This window comes from Oncorhynchus tshawytscha, linkage group LG03 (assembly GCF_018296145.1).
Source record: "Oncorhynchus tshawytscha isolate Ot180627B linkage group LG03, Otsh_v2.0, whole genome shotgun sequence".
In the NCBI taxonomy this organism is placed as follows: Eukaryota; Metazoa; Chordata; class Actinopteri; order Salmoniformes; family Salmonidae; genus Oncorhynchus; species Oncorhynchus tshawytscha.
In genome coordinates this window covers 44,897,195-44,920,509 of record NC_056431.1, presented here as the reverse complement: position 1 = coordinate 44,920,509, position 23,315 = coordinate 44,897,195, and the positions used below count along the sequence as shown (strand labels likewise).

Sequence of the window (23,315 nt, the reverse complement as noted above, 5' to 3'; positions counted from 1 at the left end):
GACAGAGCGAGAGACAGAGCGAGAGACAGAGCGACAGACAGAGCGACAGACAGAGCGACAGACAGAGCGACAGACAGAGCGACAGACAGAGCGACAGACAGAGCGAGAGACAGAGCGAGAGACAGAGCGACAGACAGAGCGACAGACAGAGCGACAGACAGAGCGAGAGACAGAGCGACAGACAGAGCGACAGACAGAGCGACAGACAGAGCGACAGACAGAGCGACAGACAGAGCGAGCAGACAGAGCGAGAGACAGAGCGACAGACAGAGCGACAGACAGAGCGAGACAGAGCGAGACAGAGCGAGACAGAGCGAGCGAGAGAGCGAGAGAGAGAGAGACGAGAGACAGAGCGAGAGACAGAGAGAGAGCGAGACAGAGAGAGAGCGAGAGACAGAGAGCGAGCGAGAGACAGAGAGCGAGCGAGAGACAGAGAGCGAGCGAGAGACAGAGCGAGAGACAGACAGACAGACAGAGCGAGAGACAGAGAGAGAGAGCGAGAGACAGAGCGACAGACAGAGCGAGAGACAGAGCGACAGACAGAGCGACAGACAGAGCGACAGACAGAGCGACAGACAGAGCGAGAGACAGAGCGACAGACAGAGCGAGACAGAGCGAGCAGAGCGAGACAGAGCGAGACAGAGAGAGCAGAGCGAGAGAGAGCAGAGAGAGAGCAGAGCGAGAGACAGAGCGAGCAGAGAGAGACAGAGAGAGAGCGAGACAGAGAGAGCGAGCGAGAGACAGAGAGAGAGCGAGAGACAGAGAGCGAGCGAGAGACAGAGAGAGAGAGAGCGAGAGACAGAGAGAGAGCGAGCGAGAGACAGAGAGAGAGCGAGCGAGAGACAGAGAGAGAGCGAGCGAGAGACAGAGAGAGAGCGAGCGAGAGACAGAGAGAGAGCGAGCGAGAGACAGAGAGAGAGCGAGCGAGAGACAGAGAGAGAGCGAGCGAGAGACAGAGAGAGAGAGCGAGAGACAGAGAGAGCGAGCGAGAGACAGAGAGAGAGCGAGCGAGAGACAGAGAGAGCGAGCGAGAGACAGAGAGAGCGAGCGAGAGACAGAGAGAGAGCGAGAGCGAGAGACAGAGAGAGCCAGAGAGACAGAGAGAGAGAGCGAGAGACAGAGAGAGAGAGCAGAGAGCGAGCGAGACAGAGAGCGCGAGACAGAGAGCGAGACAGAGAGAGACAGAGAGAGCGAGAGACAGAGAGCGAGAGACAGAGAGCGCGAGACAGAGAGAGCGAGACAGAGAGAGAGCGAGACAGAGAGCAGAGACAGAGAGCGCGAGACAGAGAGAGCGAGACAGAGAGCGCGAGACAGAGAGCGCGAGACAGAGAGCGCGAGACAGAGAGCGCGAGACAGAGAGCGCGAGACAGAGAGCGCGAGACAGAGAGCGAGAGAGAGCGAGACAGAGAGAGCGCGAGACAGAGAGCGCGAGACAGAGAGCGCGAGACAGAGAGCGCGAGACAGAGAGCGCGAGACAGAGAGCGCGAGACAGAGAGCGCGAGACAGAGAGCGCGAGACAGAGAGCGCGAGACAGAGAGCGCGAGACAGAGAGCGAGACAGAGAGCGCGAGACAGAGAGCGCGAGACAGAGAGCGCGAGACAGAGAGCGCGAGACAGAGAGCGCGAGACAGAGAGCGCGAGACAGAGAGCGCGAGACAGAGAGCGCGAGACAGAGAGCGAGACAGAGAGCGAGACAGAGACAGAGAGCGCGAGACAGAGACAGAGACGCGAGACAGAGACAGAGACAGAGAGCGCGAGACAGAGACAGAGACAGAGAGCGCGAGACAGAGACAGAGACAGAGAGCGCGAGACAGAGAGCGCGAGACAGAGGCTGGGTAGGACCAGCAGAAAGCGCTCTGCAAGGTCAACTAACACACCGACTCCAGAGGAGGAGACTGTATCACATGCGAGTGGGACAGCAGGAGCCATTTTTACTGCAATCCTCTTTGGAAACATGCCCTCTCTAACCTTGCTATAACCAGGGTTGTTTAGAGGAGATGTCCCTTCCAACAGAGGAGTCAGCACCATGCAGTATTTCCTACGTTCTGTTATCCCACAGTGAGGGAAAAAAAGTACTTCCTGTCAAAAGCAGCAGTGAACAAGCCTGATGTGGGAGATGCCATGCAGCTGAAACCTGAGGCCACTCGTTAGGAGTCAAAGGAGGCAGTTTCACATCACATTAATTCCACACAACATGAGATTAGTGCTGGTCTGCTTCACACACCTGCATAACGTTGGCAATGGCTTAGAAGCAGAAACCTGATTATTATTGATTATTCCAATCAATCCCTTTTTACGCTGCTTAGAGAAGGACAGAGGGAAATAGTTCGGTATTCAGGCCGCTTCAAGGTCAGGGAGATTAGCGAGAGGCGAGATACTGTGTGCGGAATGAGAAGAGGAAGAGGGTTCTTAGTCATTTTTTATGAAATGGACGCCTGGCCACTTAACACGCAGAGCAGTGTTTGGGTTCCAGTGCTAGGGGCTCTGTTGTGTGGCCAGGTGTCAGCGTGTGGGATGCGTGTGCAAGGGGAGATATTGTAATGAGACCAAGCAGAGGTATGACCTCTCTCTCTCTCAGCTCCAGCAGCAGAGCAGGCCGCCCAGCCAGGAGCCCACACAGTGTCTGAGACTGGGGACAAGGTGGTCCCGTCTCCTCTCCTACCTAACAGGGGCTGGCTTCACAGTAGGCAGCAGAATAAAATAAAAAAAATGGCCTAAAAACTCAAGCCTAATACCATTTAGACGAGGAACAACTAGTTTGGCACATCTGAGCCAACCCATCCTCCCCTTTCAACAATTCCGATAGTCTTTATTTCAAACTCTGTGTCCCTGAATTGAAGGTAATTTAAAAAGAGATGATTGGACTAAATTAAATCCATGTTGTTAGGCTTTCATTCGCAGATGTGCGTTAAGTATCCCAAAAAACCATTCTAATGAGTACAAATGGAGATGTCTGCCCAGCCCCAGTGTGTAGTCAGTGAGCAGCTTGCAGTGCTTTGTTGGGCGTGTGTACCCACAGCTGTTGAACACTGCAGTGCCAGGAGTCCCTGCACCTCCTCTTTATGTGTGTGTGTGTGTGTGGGGGGTCTGGCATATGGCACTATTCTCACTGGGCTCTCTCACAAGGACAGGGGGCAGAAGGGGTGGGGGCTTGGGCAGGCATGAAGCACAGAGGCCCCGAAACCAATAGCCCTCTCTCATGGCTAGATCTCTTCTCCCACTCTGGTTCAAGTTAACCTGAGCCACTACGTGAGAAGTACCGCGTTACTACAACACCCCCATCACATAACACACACACACACACACACACGTGTGAACTCATGCAGATAGGGCAAACTTTTAGCATGTTGCAGTCATGCGCCACGAGAGGAGAGGTGAGTCTTACCTTCTGAGCCCAGGATGAAGTGGTGGATGTCTGGCCCAGTGGACATGCGTGGCCCCTGGCAGCTCTTCTCTATCACCCCTCGAGGGGTCACCACCTTTAGGTGGATCACCTGCACACAGGACGAACAAGATGGCAGCTCAAGTCACTACATTTGACTTTAATAGCCGCAGAGAGGAGCTACCTGGGCTGCTGAGGTCATATTCAAGGCTACATTCTGTTAACCATTGACAGATCTTAACCAAAGCAAGCAGGCTTCTTCCCAGGAAAAACAAATAGAATGGTTCCCATAGCGATGGTTTTGATGGCCCGCACCAGCAACTTCACGTGCATGTCGCTAATTAGTGCCTTTCACTTTAAAACCTGTTGCCTGTTCAGTCTCCTAGTAGGATCAGAGCTCGTCAGAGAGAAGAGGACGGGCACGTACCAGGTCCTCGATGTTGCCGTATACGTTCTTCTTCATGCCCGATGCCCTCGTGGCCACCCAGCCTCCTAGGGAACTGAACTCCATGGAGTCGGGCTCATGCCCCGTGCAGTATCCGCTCTCGTTGAGCTGCGGAGGACACACAACAGAGCAGTACACTCATTCGTATTCATAGGAGCACATACTGTAGGTGGTTAAAAGAACTCAACCACTAAAACCACAAGAATTTGGTATGAAACCAAAAACGGCATGAGACAAACAAAACTCCTCTTCCATTGTTGGATTCAAATGGTGGGATCGTTATGGGGCTTTTGTGATCAGAATTCTTGGCTTGATAACATCACACTTTATTTTTTTTACAACGGTCTAAAATAAACCGACCAAAATAAAGGTGGAGGAGATAGTTTTGGATGGTGGGCTGGCCCCTGGTCTGACAAGGCTCTACGCTGACCTTTTAGGGAAAAAAGGAGAATGTGTGATCGCACAAAGCCATTTAGGAGCACAATGAAAGATATTTGAGGTAATAAAGCTGTAGAGCCCTGTCTGAGTGCTGGGCCCCTGCGGCAGGCAGCCATGGCCCTGGTCTGCTCTAATGGCTCCTCTCTTCTGGGTGACGTGAGGAGAGTCAGGCCGTGTTTTATGGCACTGCTCTCCCCGACAGGCAGCTTTCAATACTGAGCCATCTGCTCAGTCAAAATGGCCTCTCTCTATATGCAAAAGTGGCGCCTGTTTGAGATGCAGCACACGCATTCCTCCACATCAAACACTGGCTCCTTCTCCATTTTTTTCCTGAATTAGCTTCATGGTGCCATCTGCTCATCGCCCAAGCCTCTACACTTCACTGCTCTGCTGTGGAACATAGTTACCCCTTCTACTCCCATTCAGACCTGCCGAGCATGGTCTCCCTGTACTCCCAGTAAACAACTAACCCAGGGTGAAGAGGCATGGTCTCCCTGTACTCCCAGTAAACAACTAACCCAGGGTGAAGAGGCATGGTCTCCCTGTACTCCCAGTAAACAACTAACCCAGGGTGAAGAGGCATGGTCTCCTATAGGTGAAAGGATGAGAGTTGATTTCGTGGCCATCTTACCATCTTAATGACATGAGCCTTTCATGGGAAATGATTGGGTATGAAATGGTTTAGAAACTTGAGCTCTGACGAAGGCAAACCACTTACTAATCTCTCCAGATCCTGACCGATGATGCCAGCTTCAACGTGGGCGACTAAATTCTTCTCGTCGATCCACAAAATGCGGTTCTGCAGATGCAAAGACAAAAACTCAGGAGGTCAGAAAATGTCACTGCTTTGTTCGCTTATGCCACTAGAACAAACAAAACAAGCTCTTGGTTCGATGCCTTATGAGTTGAGCCCAAATGAAAAGCAGGCTCTGTATCCGATACATCTGCTACAGGTTAGAGAGAGGATTTTTTTATTCTAATGCAGTTGCATTGACAGCAAATACTCATGGCTGTCCTCCAAAGTCTGCCTTCACCCATTGAATCACTGCCTTAAAATACATTCCAGTTGTCTTACTTCTAAACGCCCAAACAGGTCAGCATGCAGCATTTTGTAACGACTGTGACGAGAAAACAGATTCTGTAGTGACCACAACATCTACCAATGAGAAAGGCAATAACCGCCCAACCTCTTGTTGCTTGTTGAAGGGGGGGTATTTCAGTAGCGATTCCCAACAACGAGGTGAAGCACACATGTGGAAGGCATGAGTATGAGCATCAGTCAGATAGATTCCAAAAGGTTAACCTCCTTTTAAAAACATTCAGTCCAGCATATCCCCCTCTCGTTTCAGCCTCTCCAGGAACCTCCTGACCCAGCTTGAGCTCCCCTCCCAGAGCCATCAATCATTCTCCAGAGGTAGTAAAAGTGTCTGCTGCTGTCATACACAGCCTTTCATGTGCCTCCCTCAGACCCGCTACCCCCCGTGACCCTTGACCCAGCGCACTGGTCACGAGCATTTACGTCACCCCCTCAGTGGCTGCTGGACTAGCGCTGTCCAGACTGCCAATATATCACTTGGGCAGAGAGTTGTCCAACAGCGCCGTGGTACAGTACTGCTATTAAATGCTGTTTCCTATTGGGTATCCTTCACTAACAGTCATTTCTCTGAGGATAGCTTGGCAAATTATTGCCACAGGATTCTCCCAAAGTTCAATAATGAGAGTGAGTCTCGGCTGGAAGTCTGAATGAGCTTTGGTGTGGATATAGGAGCATCCTCTGCTGACCGCTACCTTTCCTGTCTGCACATCTACAGTTAGTTCTAGACTCCAACATTCACAGCAGCAGGAGCTTCTAACATCCAAAAGAAAGAAACCCCGGCTTACTGTCCCTACTAAAATATATATTGTCAGCTGATCGTACTATGCAAGACATTATACTGTCATATAAAAAGAGGAATAGCGTAAGTCGTGTTGAGATAAAATGCTGAGCAGAGCAGATTGCTGTATGGGACGCATGTCTGTGTGCAGCTCTGATTCCCCCACCATCTGTGAAGTGTCCAGAGAGACGATGCAGCGAGTCTCCTCCGGGGGGCACTCTAGAGCACTGGTCACACTGGTCCCTCCTGGAGGAAGACAGGAGAGGGGTTAGGGCCTGCAGTTCTCCCGGACCAGGTCGCATGACCAGGAGAGTACTGCAAGGACCCGGAGCAGACTTATATGGTGAAGGCATGGCATAACAGTTATCATTATCAATCTGCTCGTAAATCAGTTATTACATTTGGGAGATGTTCTTATTTATTTTTTAAGCAGATATTATTAGAATGAATTGTACTATAGAGTTTACAAAACATTTTTTTGAAAGACTCACCGCCGTACGGTATCAAACAAACATTGTGCTTGCATGCCAGCTCCACAATTTTCACTACGTCGTTGTGGCAGTCTGCGGAGGCAAAGAACACCGCAACAATTTTGGGATGGACATTTTATCCCATGTCATTATATAACACACAGCCATAAATTAGTGTTGGGGACGAGAACAAGAGTACTCATGTGGCAAAGGGACTAAGAAACGCCACATAAACCATCAGCCTCCGGAAAACAAACATTCACATAAGTCCTGGGCTATTAGGGCAGAGATACAGGGAGAGACAGGGATAGGCAGAGGGGGGGGGGCTTCCGGGGAAAGATGTCTCTGATTTGGCTGGGGGCATTCCTGAGATGGAGCCAGAGAGCATGAAGCCCGGGTCTCTGGGGTGGGGTGTGTGGGATCAATGCGGACAAGGTGCTCTGGCCAATCCCATGTCCATTCACACTGGTCCCCTGGCTGAGCGACTGAGGGTGAGGAGACAGAGCAGAAAAATCCACCTACATGGATCAGCTTCACTGGGCTCAAGCCCTCCCTCGCTAGGCCAATGAGAAATGTCTCCGTTCCGACACACTCTGCCGTCCAATTAAACAAAGGGCTTCGGTGTGAGAATAAGAGTTCACAAGACTAACAACGGTCCACTTAAATATACAACCGTACTAAAGTAACTACACTGGCATTCATGTTTTACATCGCTGCGACTAGAGGGAGTGCAATTTTGTGTGGATTTGGAGAGTTTAAAATTCAGGGGATGTTCCAATTTGAATGCTGCTACAGGAGCTTTGTGATTTGCTGGCCATTTGGGAGCCGGCTAATCAAGTTCCAGCCATAAGTCAACACTCATTTACATTATAAAATAGTGCCGGCCATACCTGCAGTGAACCAATCTCAGTGGCGTAATTCATGGGGGTACTGTGCTGGGCCAGGCCGTGGTGTATTGGATATCAAACGCCCTCCCCCTGACGCTTCTTTTTAAGCCTCCGCTCATACATATTAATATCCCTAGCCTCTGCAGAGATTAACCCTTTAAATCACCTAAGCCAGGATGGAAAGAAGCAATGTGGGAGGAAAAAAAAATCTAAACAAGGACCATTTACAACAGTAGTGTCACAAAAACTCACTTGGCCACACCACCATGTCCGGAACCCGCTCAAATTTCTTCCCTTCTCTGAGAGCAAAGATTTCATGTAAACAATGACCTGTTAACATAAGAGAGAGAAAAATGTAATATACTTAGTATACTACGAAAAAGAGCAATTATGGTTGTATGATCAGTATAATTAGTGTGAAATTGACAGCTTCCTCTGATTCAGGCTGCTTATGTCCTACGTAAAAACAAAAAAGGTGACGTCATGATCACAACATTCAGTGTCTGTGAGAGACCCCTCCAGACTACACCCATCGCCCTGGAGGATCACAGCCTTCCCAGCATGCCTCACCGTGGGCACGGAACACCCTGTCCTCAGCCTCATGGGAGAAGGGGATGCCCGTGGCCTTCAGGTCCTCAACGAACGCCTCGTTCAGACTGGCCGGTGGAACAGCGCTGGCATTCAGGGCGGGCTGGGACAAAGACATGGGAGGAGGAGCCATTAACAGACTGCTGCGGTCATTGGAATTCAATTCAACAGGTGACGAGGGTTGAAAAACACGTCACTCACTGTCGCGGGGCTTTTATGGTTCACACTGGCGCCAAAGGTGTTTTCAAACCAGTCCTGCAAACTGGGCAGGACCATCCCGCTTAGCCTATACCTGCAATGAACAGAAACACACAGGTTTAGAATAAAGGAAAGTTACCTCACAATTGACCTCTGACCCAATCTGTAAACATAATCCCTCAGACCTAGGTGTTATGCTGGGAACTGGTGAAATATACACAGAAAACCCTGTCCGACTGTCATTGATGTGCCGTCAGTGTGTAGTGGTCGGAGCTGAATGAAATTATTAGGCGAGACCAATGACAGCGCTGTCCGTGCCGTCCCCGTCACGCCAGCCGCTGTGTACTTGAACCGCTGGCACAGCAGAGGCCAGCACAACAGGGGACTGTAGTCTGCCTTTGTCCAGCAGACCATGAAACACACTCCTTAATGAAAAAGCCTCTGTCACAGAGGAGAATTCTCTCAGGAAGAGAGGAGAAATTTCTGACTTTTATTCCTTCCACCCAGCCACACATATGTAGCACCCAGAAATAATTCAAAAGAGAAGGCACAGAATGGAAAGAGGTGGTTGATACAATTTAGAACCTAGAATAACAGAGGAACCATTTCCTGCACAGCATCCTGTATAATCCCCCCTCCTTACGCAAACACAGCTTAACATACAGCACAGCAGAGTACAGCATGCAGTCTACAAGACCCCTTTGATTTGAGTCTGACAGGCAAGGCTTTGTTCTTCAAACTATACATCACAAGTACAAAACACTAAGGCCCATCTCTGCCTTTATAATGCGATAGATAAAAAGGTGTAAAACAACGATCCAGTCTGCTGCCGGTGTGCACTGAACACATCCTCAGTCACTAGAGGCAGAGTGGAGATAAAAGGCTTCTCTACATCCACTGAGATTCAAAGTAATCATTTCCGACAGCACTCGGCATATTTCTTCAAATGTTATATTGCACACCTTCAACCATGAGAACTGTTGGCAGACACAGAACTAAAAAACCCAGTTAGCCAATCTATGGTCAATGGGAAGAAGTACAAACATTCCATTCAAGGCTATGATCCGTGTTTCCAACAGGGAATTTCAAATCACAGATAATCACACTAATTGACCTCTTAAATCTGGGACTGAATTGAGGCAAGATATGCAAGATACAGATACCAGCCACTAGATGGCACTAGCACCCCACTCTAAATTAGGATCTCGAGGAGGTTTCCACTAGATAGCACAGTAACAATATCAAACTTGTCTATATCGTAAAAATTCATGACCACACAAATGTGCTTTTGGGTCTTAATTTAAGGTTAGGCATAAGGTTAGCAGTGTGGTTATTGTTAGGGTTCAAAATCACATTTTCAAAAGAGAAATTGTAGAAATAGGCTGGGTTTATGACTTTGTGGCTGTGGTAACTAGTGACGACCCAAGGAGGGGAAGGTTTTACAGTTGAAGTCGGAAGTTTACATACACCTTAGTCAAATGCATTTAAACTCAGTTTTTCACCATTTCTGATATTTAATCCTAGTACAAATTCCCTGTCTTAGGCAAGTTAGGATCACCACTTTATTGTAAGAATGTGAAATGTCAGAATAACAGTAGAGAGATTGATTTATTTCAGCTTTTATTTCTTTCATCACATTCCCAGTGGGTCAGAAGTTTACATACACTCAATTAGTATTTGGTAGCATTGCCTTTAAATTGTTTAACTTGGGTCAAACATTTTGGGTAGCCTTCCACAAGCTTCCCACAATAAATTGGGTGAACTTTGGCCCATTCCTCCTGGCAGAACTGGTGTAACGGAGTCAGGTTTGTAGGCCTCCTTGCTCGCACACGCTTTTTCAGTTCTGCCCACAAATTTTCTATGGGATTGAGGTCAGGGCTTTGTGATGGCCACTCCAATACCTTGACTTTGTCGTCCTTAAGCCATTTTGCCACAACTTTGGAAGTATGCTTGGGGTCATTGTCCATTTGGAAGACCCATTGCTCAAAGCTTTAACTTCCTGACTGATGTCTTGAGATGTTGTTTCAATATATCCACATCATTTTCCATCCTCATGATGCCATCCATTTTGTGAAGTGCACCAGTCCCTCCTGCAGCAAAGCACCCCCACAACATGATGCTGCCACCCCCGTGCTTCACGGTTGCGATGGTGTTCTTCAGCTTGCAAGCCTCCCCCTTTTGGCTCCAAACATAACGATGGTCATTATGGCAAAACAGTTATATTTTTGTTTCATCAGACCAGAGGATATTTCTCCAAAAAGTATGAGCTTTGTCCCCATGTGCAGTTGCAAACCGTAGTCTTTGCTGGAGCAGTGGCTTCTTCCTTGCTGAGCGGCCTCTCAGGTTATATCGATATAGGATTTGTTTTACTGTGGATATAGATACTTTCGTTCCTGTTTCCTCCAGCATCTTCACAAGGTCCTTTGCTGTTGTTCTGGGATTGACTTGCACTTTCCGCACCAAAGTACGTTCATCTCTAAGAGACAGAATGCGTCTCCTTCCTGAGCAGTATGACGGCTGCGTGGTCCCATGGTGTTTATACTTGCGTACTATTGTTTGTACAGATGAATGTGGTACCTTCAAGCATTTGGAAATTGTTCCCAAGGATGAACCAGACTTGTGGAGGTCTACAATTGTTTTTCTGAGGTCTTGGCTGATTTCTTTTGATTTTCCCATGATGTCAAGCAAAGAGGCACTGAGTTTGAAGGTAGCCCTTGAAATACATCCACAGGTACACCTCCAATTGACTCAAATGATGTCAATTAGCCTATCTGAAGCTTCTAAAGCCATGACATCATTTTCTGGAATTTTCCAAGCTGTTTAAAAGGCACAGTCAACTTAGTGTATGTAAACTTCTGACCCACTGGAATTGTGATACAGTGAAATAATCTGTCTGTAAACAATTGTTGGGAAAATTACTTTTGTCATGCAAAGTAGAAGTCCTAACCGACTTGCCAAAACTATAGTTTGTTAACAATAAATTTGTGGAGAGGTTGAAAAACCAGTTTTAAATGACTCCATCCTAAATGTATGTAAACTTCCGACTTCAACTTTATGTAGTGGAGTGGAGAGTGCAATCCAGATTGAGAATGTGTTCAATCCAGATTGAGAATGTGTTCAATCCAGATTGAGAATTCCATCACTGAATAATGGATACATTCATATTTACAGATCATAATAAAACATATCATGTTCTTCATGAGAATAAAAAAAAAAATTGGTTGCAAATGTTGGGGACAGTATACTGTACCTTTTGCCTGTGAATTCTGCTTGACCCTTCTTATTGAAGAGGAATTTGGAGTCACTGTACCCCCAGCCATTCCACTTCATAATCTCCTGCCTTGGGAAACAAACAGTTGAAGTCAGTGTCATTGTTATTGTAGCAGCAGCTAATACTGTACTAATGCTGTCTGAGGTCAAAGGAGGACACAGGACAAAAATCTCAAGGCAGGAAGACAATACACGGAAGCACTTTTAGAAGGCCTTGGCCTTGCACCTCATGAAAACGTCAGACTGTCCATACGTGACATCCTGTTGCAAACAGTAGTAGTTGAAAAAGTGGTTTATTTGCCACTTATCAAACTGTTGCAATGGGGAAATGTCCTAGTTCCCTCGTTTTGCTATCAGTTATTCAGTAACCATATTTGCAGTATGGGAGGCTGCAGTCGCACCTAGGCGTAACCCCTGACAGATGACGTTCCCATGTGTACTGCACACAGCCAACCACAGGCAGTGTTTCCCCCTAGGATTTGTTATATCAGCAGCGGTGGCAGAGTCAGCGGTGGGTGGGCGACGGCCACAATTTAGCAGCAGTGGTGCGCCACTACTAAATGTATATAGGGGTAACAGTGAAAAGCCGGTGGCAAAGTAACTTTGGGGGAGAAAAGCTATTCATCTCAAACACTATCATCAACAGCAATCAGACAGGGTGTGGCTTAGATCTCAGGTCGTTAAGTACATTCCCTTCATCAATGACACTCCACGGAGAAGCATCATGATGCTTATCATAGAAGGGCATTACCAAAGGTATGTCCAACAGCCGGATATTCTCCTAAAAATTATTTTCCAAGGAAGGAACATCGTCGTCATAGGACTAATGATAATCATGGAAGAGGACACAAGAAACAGGGTTGAGCACCGAGGAATTGTATCTCAATATCTACTACATAATTGAGCTCTGACAGTTCAGTAATGTGCTTCTTCCTCGGTGTTAAATCACTATGCTCATCCTAAGGGATTCCTTTTCAGAAATCACTGAGTTATAATACGACATGATTCAAGATTTCCCCAGCAGACAGATGAAATAGGCCCACAACTCCTAGAAGGGACCCATGAATCACGTTGGTACACGTGATGGGATGCTAACGTAGTGGAGTAAAACCATGATGAATGCCTGCCAAAACAGCCAGGCAGTGTAAATTATGAGGAGCCTGAGAAATGAGACAGACATACTCTCCATGCCAGTCTGTGTGATCTCCTGTCATCACACTGGACGATGACACAACTCCACGCATCAACAAGCAGCCGAATACGGCTGTCCAGAGGTTAATGAATTTATTGTGCAATTAAATGGAAGCAACAGTGGTCTGGTCTCTGTCCCTTAGCTAACATTAATCCTAAGAGAGCTGGGGGAATCTTTTGAAAGTACTGTAATAAATATTACACACAGCATAAGAAAATGCTGATCACCAGAAACATTAGGCTAGTTCAACACCTTATTAAATTGGTAGCCTCATTTTGTGTCTGCACTCCAGTTATTCCAACAGAAAGAGACAAAAGGTCTGACTGTTATTAAAAGGACTGGCCTTAAAACGCCTTTTGAAACAACGTGCCCAAAAGGTATAGGTTGAAAGTCAACTCCAGAATGACATTTCAGCAGTAGAAAAACCAGTAGCCCAGCTTTGAAGTGTACAACATTCCTACACTCCAGTGAAAAGTGGGTCGTTCCACCTCAAAAAGCACAGGAAAGAGGAATGACACCCACCATCTCAGATTGCATTCCTGCAACATTGTTTTGTTGAAAAACTTTTTGAACTCAAAGAAATTACGCTAATTGATTGCTCCCATTTCAATTTATAGCATTCATATAAAATTCTATAAATATAGTAACCAATATCCAGTTTGGACCAAACCTCTTCTTAACAATGATTAAGACGTGAAGTCAAAAGACACCCACGGACCACACAAACCAAGCCCACCCCAACGGCCAGTATACAGTATCAGTTCTCTATGTCTGACAAGTGCTATGAAGCTACAGCTAGGAGCAATGTTTCTTTACACCATGTAATGGATTCTCAGTGAATTTGGTGATGGTTATTTAGCCCTGTTCTGAATTTTTTCTTTATTTAAGTTGTTTGGTTGATATTACCAGGTTGTGACCACAAGGTGGTGGTGTTTCTGCTATTTGTTAAATTCTCAGTTTAGTTCATTTAATAAAATATTTTCATATGTAAAAAAAAAAATACAAAAATAAAAGTAAAATAAAATAACAATAATGAGGCAATATACAGGGGGTAGAAGCAGATAATGAGCTTTTTGGACCTAGACTTGGCACTCTGGTACCGCTTGCCGTGTAGTAGCAGAGAGAACAGTGACTTGGGTGACTGGAGTCTGACATTTTTTTGGGCCCTCCTCTGACACCGCCTAGTATATAGGTCCTGAATGGCAGGAAGCTTGGCCCAAGTGATGTACTGGGCTGTACGCACTACCCTCTGTAGCGCCTTAAGGTCGGATGCCGAGCAGTTGCCATACCAGACGGTGATGCAACTGGGCAGGATGCTCTCGACGGTGCAGCTGTAGAACTTTTTAAAGATCTGGGGACCCATGCCAAATCTTCTCAGTCTTCTGAGGGGGAAAAGGCGTTGTTGTGCCCTCTTCACGACTTTCTTGGTGTGTTTGGACCATGAGGACACCAATGAACTTGAAACTCTCGACCAGCTCCACTACAGCCCCGTTGATGTGAATGGGAGCGTGTTCAGCCCTCCTTTTCCTGTCATCCATGATCAATTTTGTCTTGCTCACGTTGAGGGAGAAGTTGTTATCCTGGCACCACACTGCCAGGTCTCTGACCTCCTCCCTATAGCCGGTCTCATCGCTGTCGGTGATTATACCTACCACTGTTGTGTCATCAGCAAACTTGATAATGGTGTTGGAGCCATGCTTGGCCACGCAGTAGTGGGTGAACAGGAAGTACAGGAGGGGACTAAGCACACACCCCTGAGGGGCCCCCGTGTTGAGGATCAGTGTGGCAGATGTATTGTTGCCGACGCTTACCACCTGGGGGCGGCCCATGATCCAGTAGCAGAGGGAGGTGTTTAGTCCCAGGGTCTTTAATTTAGTGATGAGCTTTGTGGGCACTATGGTGTTGAACGCTGAGCTGTAGTGAATGAACAGCATTCTCACATAGGTGTTCCTTTTGTCCAGGTGAGAAAGGACAATGTGGAGTGCGACTGCACCATCTGTGGATCTGTTGGGGCAGTATGTGAATTGGAGTGGGTCTACAGTTTCCGGGATGATAGTGTTGTGAGCCATGACCAGACTTTCAAAGCACTTCATGGCTACTGACGTGAGTGCTATGGGGCGGTAGTCATTTAGGCAGGTTACCTTTGTTTTCTTGTCACAGGGACTATGGTGGTATGCTTGAAACATGTAGGTATTACAAACCTGATTCGGGAGAGGTTGAAAATTATACTTGCCAGTTGGTCCGCGCATGCTCCGAGTATACGTTCCGGTAATCCATCTGGCCCCGCGGCTTTGTGAATGATGACCTGTTTAAAAGTCTTGCTCACATCGGCTATGGAGAGCGTGATCACTGAGCAGCTCACAGCTGGGTTTCTCTTTGTAGTATGTAATAGTTTGCAAGCCCTGCCACATCAGACGAGCGCCAGAGTCGGTGTAGTAGGATTCAATCTTAGTCCTGTATTGACACTTTGCCTGTTTGATGGTTCGTCTGAGGGCATGGCGTTATTTCTTATAAGTGTCCGGGTTAGTGTCCCGCTCCTTGAAAGTGGCAGCTCTAGCCTTTAGCTCGGTGTGGATGTCACCAGTAATCCATGGCTTCTAGTTGGTATATGTATGTGCAGTCACTGTGGGGACGATGTCATCAATGCACTTAATGAAGCAGGTGACTGAGGTGGTATACTCCTCAATGCCATTTGTATGAATCCCGGAACCTATTCCAGTCTGTGCTAGCAAAACAGTCCTGTAGCGTAGCATCTACGTCATTTGACCACTTCTATATTGAGCGAGTCAGTTGTACTTCCTGCTTGTAATCAGGAGGTGAGAGTTATCATTAAGATTTTCCAAATGGAGGGCGAGGGAGAGCTTTGTACACATCTCTGTGTGTGGAGCAAAGGTAGTCTAGAGTTTTTTCCCCTCTGATTGTGCGTGACATTCTGGTAGAAATTAGGAAAAACGGATTTAAATTTGCCTGAATTAAATTCCCTGGCCACTAGGAGCGTCACTTCTGGATTAGTATTTTCTTGTATACTTACGGCCTTATACAGCTTGTTGAGTGCGGTCTTAGTGCCAGCGTCGGTTTGTAGTGGTTAAATAGACAGCTACAAAAAATATATAGATGAGATCTCTCTTGGTAGATAGTGTGGTCTGCAGCTTATCATGAGCTACTCTACCTCAGGCAAGCAATAGCTCGAGACTACCTTAATATTAGACATCACGCACCAGCTATTATTGACAAATAAACACACACCCACCCCTCGTCTTACCGGATGTAGCTGTTCTGTCGATGCACAGAAAACCCAGCCAACTGTATATAATCCGTGTCATTGGCAGGATTGTCTCGAAACGAGCTTATCCAGTTTATTCTCCAGTGATTGCACGTTGGCTAATAGAATGGATGGTAGAGGCGGGTTACCCACTTGCCAACGAATTCAAACAAGGCACCTTGATCTCCTTTTCTTTATGTGAATGGGGATTTGGGCCTTGTCTGGGAGCAACATTATATCCTTTGAGTCAGACTCATTAAAAAAAAGTATTTGTCCAGTTCAAGGTAAGTAACCGCTGTTCAGATAGAAGCTCTTTTCGGTCATAAGAGACAGTAGTATCAACATTATGTACAAAATAAGTTATAAACAAAGCGGGTAAAAAACACAAAATAGAACAATTGGTTAGGAGCCTGTAAAACGGCATACATCCCCTCCCACGCCATTCCTACGATATGGCCGTATACGGCTATATTTATTGCATATTGTCTGAATACTATAAATTTAAAAAAAGGGCCATCTAGCTTAAATTTACCAGAGGTCAAATTATATTTCAACATAATAATGTTACAGGAATGCTTATCTTTATATGTTTCTAACTGCAGAAACCATTTCAAAACAATCTGAGATGGTGGGTGTCATTGCTTGCTGAAATGACATGGAACAACCCAAGTGCAATTCCAGAAAATGTAGGCAAATTCATCGAGATTACATTTATGTGTACTGATAATAATGCAAGTGGTCCACAAAATTATTTCTAATTTGGATAATGGTGGAAGGGGGGCAATCAAACGAGGGAAATAGGCATAGCTTAGGTCTTATTTATTGTCATAGCTCAAACAATAGTGTCCATGAACCAGCACTAAAATGACCATCCATTGGGTAATAGAGAGAGAGAGTCCACCAAACCAGAAAATCTGAAAATCAAAAAATGTAAAACGCAACATGCAACAATTTCAAAGATTTGACTGAGTTACAGTTCATATAAGGAAATCAGTCAATTGAAATAAATTCATTAGGCCCTAATCTATGGATTTCACATGACTGGGAAGGGGAGCAGCCACAGGACCACCCACTGTGGAGTCAGGTCCAGCCAATCAGAATTAGTTTTTTTCCGTCAAAAGGGCTTTATTACAGACATAAATACTCCTCAGCACCCTTGGCAAATGAGAAATGCTCACTAACAGATTTGTTCAAAGAATTTGAGAGAAATAAGGTTTTTGTTGCATATGGAACATTTCTGAGATGTTTTATTTCAGCTCATGAAAAATGGGACCAACACTTTACATGGTAAGTTTATATTTTTGTTCTGTATAAATATGAAAGTGTCCTCTAGTCATCCTTGTCGCTTAAACATATCTGACACTAGATGTCACTACAGCACGATTGTGAAAGCTGAACAGCCCACTCGCCTCAAAAGGAATTGAGAGTCAGACCACCACAGGTCTTGGCCAATCAGATCCAAGTTTTAGGCAGAAAGTTTTACTGGTGAACTTTATCCCATTCTGACTTCTGTCAATTGTGTTGACTGGGAGAGGGTGTCCCACACCGAAATCCCAACTAAATCTGTAAAAACAACCTCTAGATAAAAATAGATTATAAGACTACATATATAACTTTCACCATCGTAATGACCACTTGTTTTCTGCTCAAGAATGTAGCGTCTAATTCTGGTCATGTCAGTCAAACAGAGCTGAGATTTCCCTAGTAGTTCACAATAGTGTCAGTATCAAAACAATGCCAGTAGCCTATTAAGCTATAGTTAACAATATAGATGTGAAATGGAATAGGCTACCTTGAAATAGTTTGAAATGTTGGCAAGCTGATCTTGTAGTTTTACATAAACTCCAGCTGCCCACTGTCACTGCGAGTGGCTAGCGGTGCTCACATAACGTTGGCAAGTTATGACAAAATGGTACAGGAAATGATGTAGGATTGACCTCAACTCAATATCAAACATTCCTATAACACATTCTAAGCAGCCTACAACAACAACAATTAAAAAGAGTTGGATAGAATACAGTCCCGCCGCACCCACTTCTTCGATGAATGAACACTTTGTTTGAGGACCATTAACGTTGGCGCACATATAACTGGCTAATTTCCTTAGTTAAATGAAATCGGAAATGTATGAATAATCATATGCCGAGGTGGTCCTCTCCGTTTGTAAAATACACCAATACTGTGTTTTAATAACAAGGAAATGAATGACAGCTGTTTCATACTGTATGACAATCACTTTTAGCTACCAGCTAGCATTTCAGCGTAGCCATCCTCCATCCACTGCTATCGCATCACCACCGCCAAGTCCTACCTCTTTCTCGGCACCGTCCCTTTATTCGCTTCAGCTTTGCATTCAGTTGCGATAGTTCCCGAGTCGTCGTCCTTATGTTTCTGTAAATGCCCGGCAATTATCCTCAATCTTTGCTGTGCAATTCGTTGGCTCTCGGAGCTGTTGCTGTCTGACGCCATGCTGCTTCCGTGTTTGTGCAGGGAGAGGCAGCTGTCAGAGGTCAGCGTAGGGATAGAATGTGTGTGTTCGAGCGGTAAGCCTAACGAAGACGACTGTAGAGTGACGTCGGGGGAGGGGCATCTGTAACAGCCACAAGTCTGACACTTTAATGGTTTTGCAACAGCAAGGCTCAGGTCGACATGGCAGCGTCAACATAGCTGCTATTGTTTATAATAGTTTGTCTGTTGTCTAAACGTTTCTATATATCCCCATATCACACACTCACAACTGGAAAAATGTGTGTACAATTCATTGGTTAGAGTGGGGTCTCAAATATCACTTTTCATTTGTATCCCCTGTAGCTTTAGAATTGCACAAAGTTGGTTGCTGTTTCAGTCAGGTATTTGGCCACGTTTACTTGGGTCAAACAAAACACCCAAATGATTGGTAGACAAATAGTGCCTCCCACAATGCAGGTGATAGCTGCATAGTGCAGCTGGAGAGAAGCAACTGCAGCGACCATAAGGCGATTTCCTCGAAACTGCATGACCTTTGATCACATGATTTTTGTAAAGTTCATGCTGTTACTGTAACCAATGGAATTGCTACTTATAAAGCTACAATCACTGTTGTGCAGAATAATCTGTTTGTATTGGAATAATAAATTGCAACCCCTCCCAGGTTGTAATTTATTACTCAATGGTAAGTATTGTAGCATATACCTACAATCAAAATATGTTAAAAATAATCATGTTGATCTGGACTGTCAGTTGAATTCATAGTCTGGTATGAATTTGACTGTAGTTACATTTCCCCCAGCCCCATCAGCCTTACAAACAAAGTTGCAGGGTCAGATTGTTGCTGGATACAGAAATTACAGAGTGAGCCTTTAATTAATGGAAAATGTGTGCCTTTCTCTTTAACAGATTTGACTTTATAGTTTACCACAGAATCCAGGGGTGTATTCATTACCCCGATTCTGTTGCAAAATGTTTTGTCTGTCGCAAAAGGGTTTGCAACAGGAACCATTTAGTCCAAACTGAAAACATTTTGCAACAAAAATTTGTTTTTATTGGACAAATTCAAGTAGGTCACTCCCTGTTTTGTTCTATTGCTCTGTTTGCTTCTGTTTGGTTCTTAAACGGTAAACTGTTTCAATTGCAAGACGTATTGAATACACCCCAGCTCTCTAAATATTAGTCCATGAATAAACTTTAAAAACACAGAAAAAATAGGTTTCATTTTAAGACAGTGATCATATTGAATGGGAACCAAAATATGCCATGTTGGTGTAGTGTTTAAATCTATGCATGTGTCTTTAAGACTAACAAATATGTGCCCTTTGAAGGAGCCATTGATTTTATTGCACTTTAAGGTATTTTTATATTTTCTTCTATTTGTTGATGTTATTGAAAGCTTTGATTTGAAAGAACCATAATACATAATACACCCCCCTCCCTCCCTCCCTGTCGAAAGCTTTCCACAGGGATGCTGGCCCATGTTGACTCCAATACTTCCCACAGTTTTGTCAAGTTTGCTGGATGTTCTTTGGGTGGTGGACCATTCTTGATAAACGGAAACTGTTGAGTGAAAAACAAAGCAGCGTTGCTGTTCTTGACACTCAAAACGGTGCACCTGGCACCTACTACCAGACCCCGTTCAAAGGCACTTGTCTCAATTGTCTCAAGGTTTCAAACTCCATATTTAACCTGTCTCCTCCCCTTCGTCTACACTGATTGAGGTGGATTTAGCAAGTGACATCAATAAGGGATCATAGCATTCACCTGGATTAACCTGGTCTGTCTATGTCATGGAAAGTGCAGATGTTCATAATATTTTGTCCACTCAATGTACATCTCTGAAATAGTTTTATACTTACAGTCCAACAATGAATGATACAACAGACAATTATCTAGCATTCGCATGACACAATGTCAATACTCAACAGAAAATGAAGGGGAAAAAAGTATCTGAATTGGGACATTCATGTTTATGGGTTTGATATGGTTATGAGATGTTTGACCACTACATTGTATGACCGAGGACAGTGAAAATGAGGTTTGAACATTTCAACTGCTGTTGTTTATCTTTCCTTCTCACGTCCATTGAGTCACATGACCAAGTGATAGTGAGGTATGACTGGAGTCTCCATATGGCCCACTATCGTCCTATAGGAAATTATTTAACACTCTACCATGGCTTTCTGGGAGTCCATTTTTCATTAATAGTTCAGACATTTCACTCTGATACCAATAGACCAAGTGCGTGTTTACTTATAAGCAGATACATACTACAAAAGTTGGTGAAAACTCATGAGTCATTGTCAAAATAAAAACTTTATTCTCCCTTTTGCAGTCTGCAAGTGGCATGTGAAATAATGGTTCCACTCTCCAGATGGTAGGTTTGTTTCCCGCAGGCCGGAGCATTAACTCCCAAAACAAAGTTCTGTAATGCACTGACTGCAAACAATTAGAGTCGAAGTGTATCACAGAACTTTACTTGGAAAGCCAGAGTGCCACATCGTAGGCTATTCCTTTGTGCCAACCCATTTCACCACTCCTTCACCTGCAACATATAACAAGAGAGTGAAATGTAGTAGCTACATTTCCCATTGGTGTGCTTGCTTGGTGAACACTTTGATTTAACATAATAGTGTGGAAAATATGTAATTGTGAGGTTACGCCGACTCTCTCAACACAGTATTGAGACCTAACCGAAGTTAAGTCCAACATGATTTGAGATTTTTTTATTTTTATGGAATCAGTCACAGCTGAGTGATTAAAAAAAGTGCATTAAATGAAACTTAGAAGAGTAAGCCAGTAACTCTCTGGGCCTATTAAGACAACATAGAATAGAGTGAATGAGAAGCCTGCTGTTGGGAACTTAGATTGATTCTCACACTCTGCCACCAACCCACCACCACAGAAATGATTAAATCATACAATATTATACAGTTTGCGGGAATCAAGCTTTTCTTTGTGTTTACTTTGTAGTTCAACCTTGACTATCTTCAAGGTTGTAAAGTGAACAATTCTAGCACCTCATATGTAGAACAGATGACGTGTCTAAAGGTTCCAAATTTGGAATCCTGTATTTCTTTATGCTGAATATTTCCCTCCTGGAGTAATACACCCACATTCATTATGCAAATGTATAGCCGATTTGTTGAGTTTTTCCACAAGCCACAGACTGAAGTTTACAATTAAAATGATAAATACACGGTCTACCTGTAAAACAAGGCAAACATTACATTTTCCACTTCAGTTTAGCATACAAGTTTATATAAAATAAAGTTTGGAGAGTTGCTAACTGCAATGAAGTTACAAAGTGCAACATCAAACAGTGAATTAAAAGATGTTGGAATTCGATTAGCAGATGTGAAATGCCATAGCTTCCTATTCGAAATGTGAAAAAACTATAATAAGAAGCAAGAAAAGCAACTGATCATACTGTACCTGGCAGAAGTGAGAGCTGTTAAAGGGGGCCAGCTGCAATCCAGCACGAGGGCAAAAAGATCATAAAATGCAACAACAAAAAACAGTGGGCTATATACAATTGTTGCAGGACTAACTGTAAAAAAAACCAGGAGATTTTCCTCTTCACCATTTCGCGGTTGACGTCCCTCGTTGGAGCCTACATACAGTGTTCGTATAGCTGGCTTCACGCCGCTTTTACCTCTTCTTCTTTCAGCCCTGTGCACAGCTGGAAGAATGTCGACGTGGAGCTGCCAAACGTGAACGCGTATTCGTGGGCGCGCTTGAGAGAAAAATCCATATAGTGTCATTTGAATTCAGATAGTGGGACAGTGGGCTGCACTGTATAGGTAAGGCATAGCTAGAGGTATAGTGAGGCTCTTTACATATACGTGTCAGAGAGCGTGGTTTAAAGACCACCACATTACAAGACGTTTCAAACGCTGCTTATAATTGCAATGTGGTCCCAACCTCCTATTGCACTCGTGTCAGAATGTTATACTACATCGGCGCTGTCAAGGATCTCATTGTAACTAGTGTAATATTCCAGCAACATGTTTCAGCAAAGGCATACCTTATTTACTTTAAATAATGAAGACCTATACCTAAATATCAAGTTATGGATGATGGGGAGGATAATATAATGATACTCTTATTTTTTTCAACGTGTGTGCATACAACTAGGCTATATTGGAGAATGTGAAATGTTCCGATTGTTTTGAAAATATAAATTATTGTGTATAGCCTACTTTTATGTAAAATAATATTTAATAGGCTTTTTAAAAATAGATTGGGTATCTAACCCTGGTCGTCAATTTCAAAGGCAACCGTGTGTAGACTACCATTTGCCTGGCTACCCAAACTCCTTGCTCCGGCCAAACGCTACGTCACGCCCACGGACGTGAACATGGAGCAGCGTCAGGAGAGGCTACCATCTGGTCTTGAGTCAACAGTCTGTCTTTGCAGGGTCTCAAAAGCAAAGGGAAACATGTGAGGCTATGACTGTGCATCATCTCCGTTTTACATTTGAATAACGTATACTAAGCCAACTGTGTCAATGGTGTGGCTGAGTCTACAGAGTGTGCAAGGGGAGGGCCTGGGGCCTGCTGTAGTATAGGTTAGGCTACTGTACAAATGAATTAAATACTTAGGCGTCATCTAAACCAGAAGAGGTCGCTATTTAACAGATCGATTTTCAGGAGTTGCCATCCCGTAGTTGGATTAGCTGTGAGCAGATTTGGGCCTACTGCAGACAACTACAGATATCAATGTTGACTAACAATTGTTCCTTATTATAGTTTCAGTTTCTAATCCTTATTTTGTTCATTACATACTTGATTCCCATTGTAACCTATAGTCCTACCCTGTACACAAATGCAGTTTGCAAG

General features: G+C 44.8%; 1 protein-coding gene and 1 long non-coding RNA gene across 3 annotated transcripts in view; both read right to left on the bottom strand.

Moving 5' to 3' along the window:
* The window catches only part of LOC112245953 (alkyldihydroxyacetonephosphate synthase, peroxisomal), a 45,876-nt gene extending 27,322 nt beyond the window's left edge, over positions 1–18,554 (bottom strand). Inside the window, exons 1-10 of one of the 2 annotated variants that reach the window (XM_042317380.1) lie at positions 18,317–18,554; positions 11,532–11,621; positions 8,285–8,375; positions 8,066–8,186; positions 7,748–7,825; positions 6,630–6,701; positions 6,305–6,384; positions 4,983–5,063; positions 3,809–3,934; positions 3,385–3,493 (exon numbers count right to left, since the gene is read on the bottom strand). In XM_042317380.1, coding sequence (XP_042173314.1) covers positions 3,385–3,493; positions 3,809–3,934; positions 4,983–5,063; positions 6,305–6,384; positions 6,630–6,701; positions 7,748–7,825; positions 8,066–8,186; positions 8,285–8,375; positions 11,532–11,621; positions 18,317–18,474 — 1,006 coding nt within the window. In that variant the 5' untranslated portion in view covers positions 18,475–18,554. The remainder of the gene's footprint in view (positions 1–3,384; positions 3,494–3,808; positions 3,935–4,982; positions 5,064–6,304; positions 6,385–6,629; positions 6,702–7,747; positions 7,826–8,065; positions 8,187–8,284; positions 8,376–11,531; positions 11,622–18,316) is intronic. The other variant, XM_042317386.1, reaches the window with a different exon arrangement.
* A 2,217-nt stretch (positions 18,555–20,771) lies between these two features.
* LOC112245591 lies at positions 20,772–22,335 on the bottom strand. Its single transcript, XR_002952760.1, has 2 exons — positions 21,910–22,335; positions 20,772–21,019 (listed from the first exon to the last, which is right to left on the bottom strand). It is a non-coding gene; the product is annotated as an uncharacterized LOC112245591 (long non-coding RNA).
* Between the last annotated feature and the right edge of the window lie 980 nt (positions 22,336–23,315).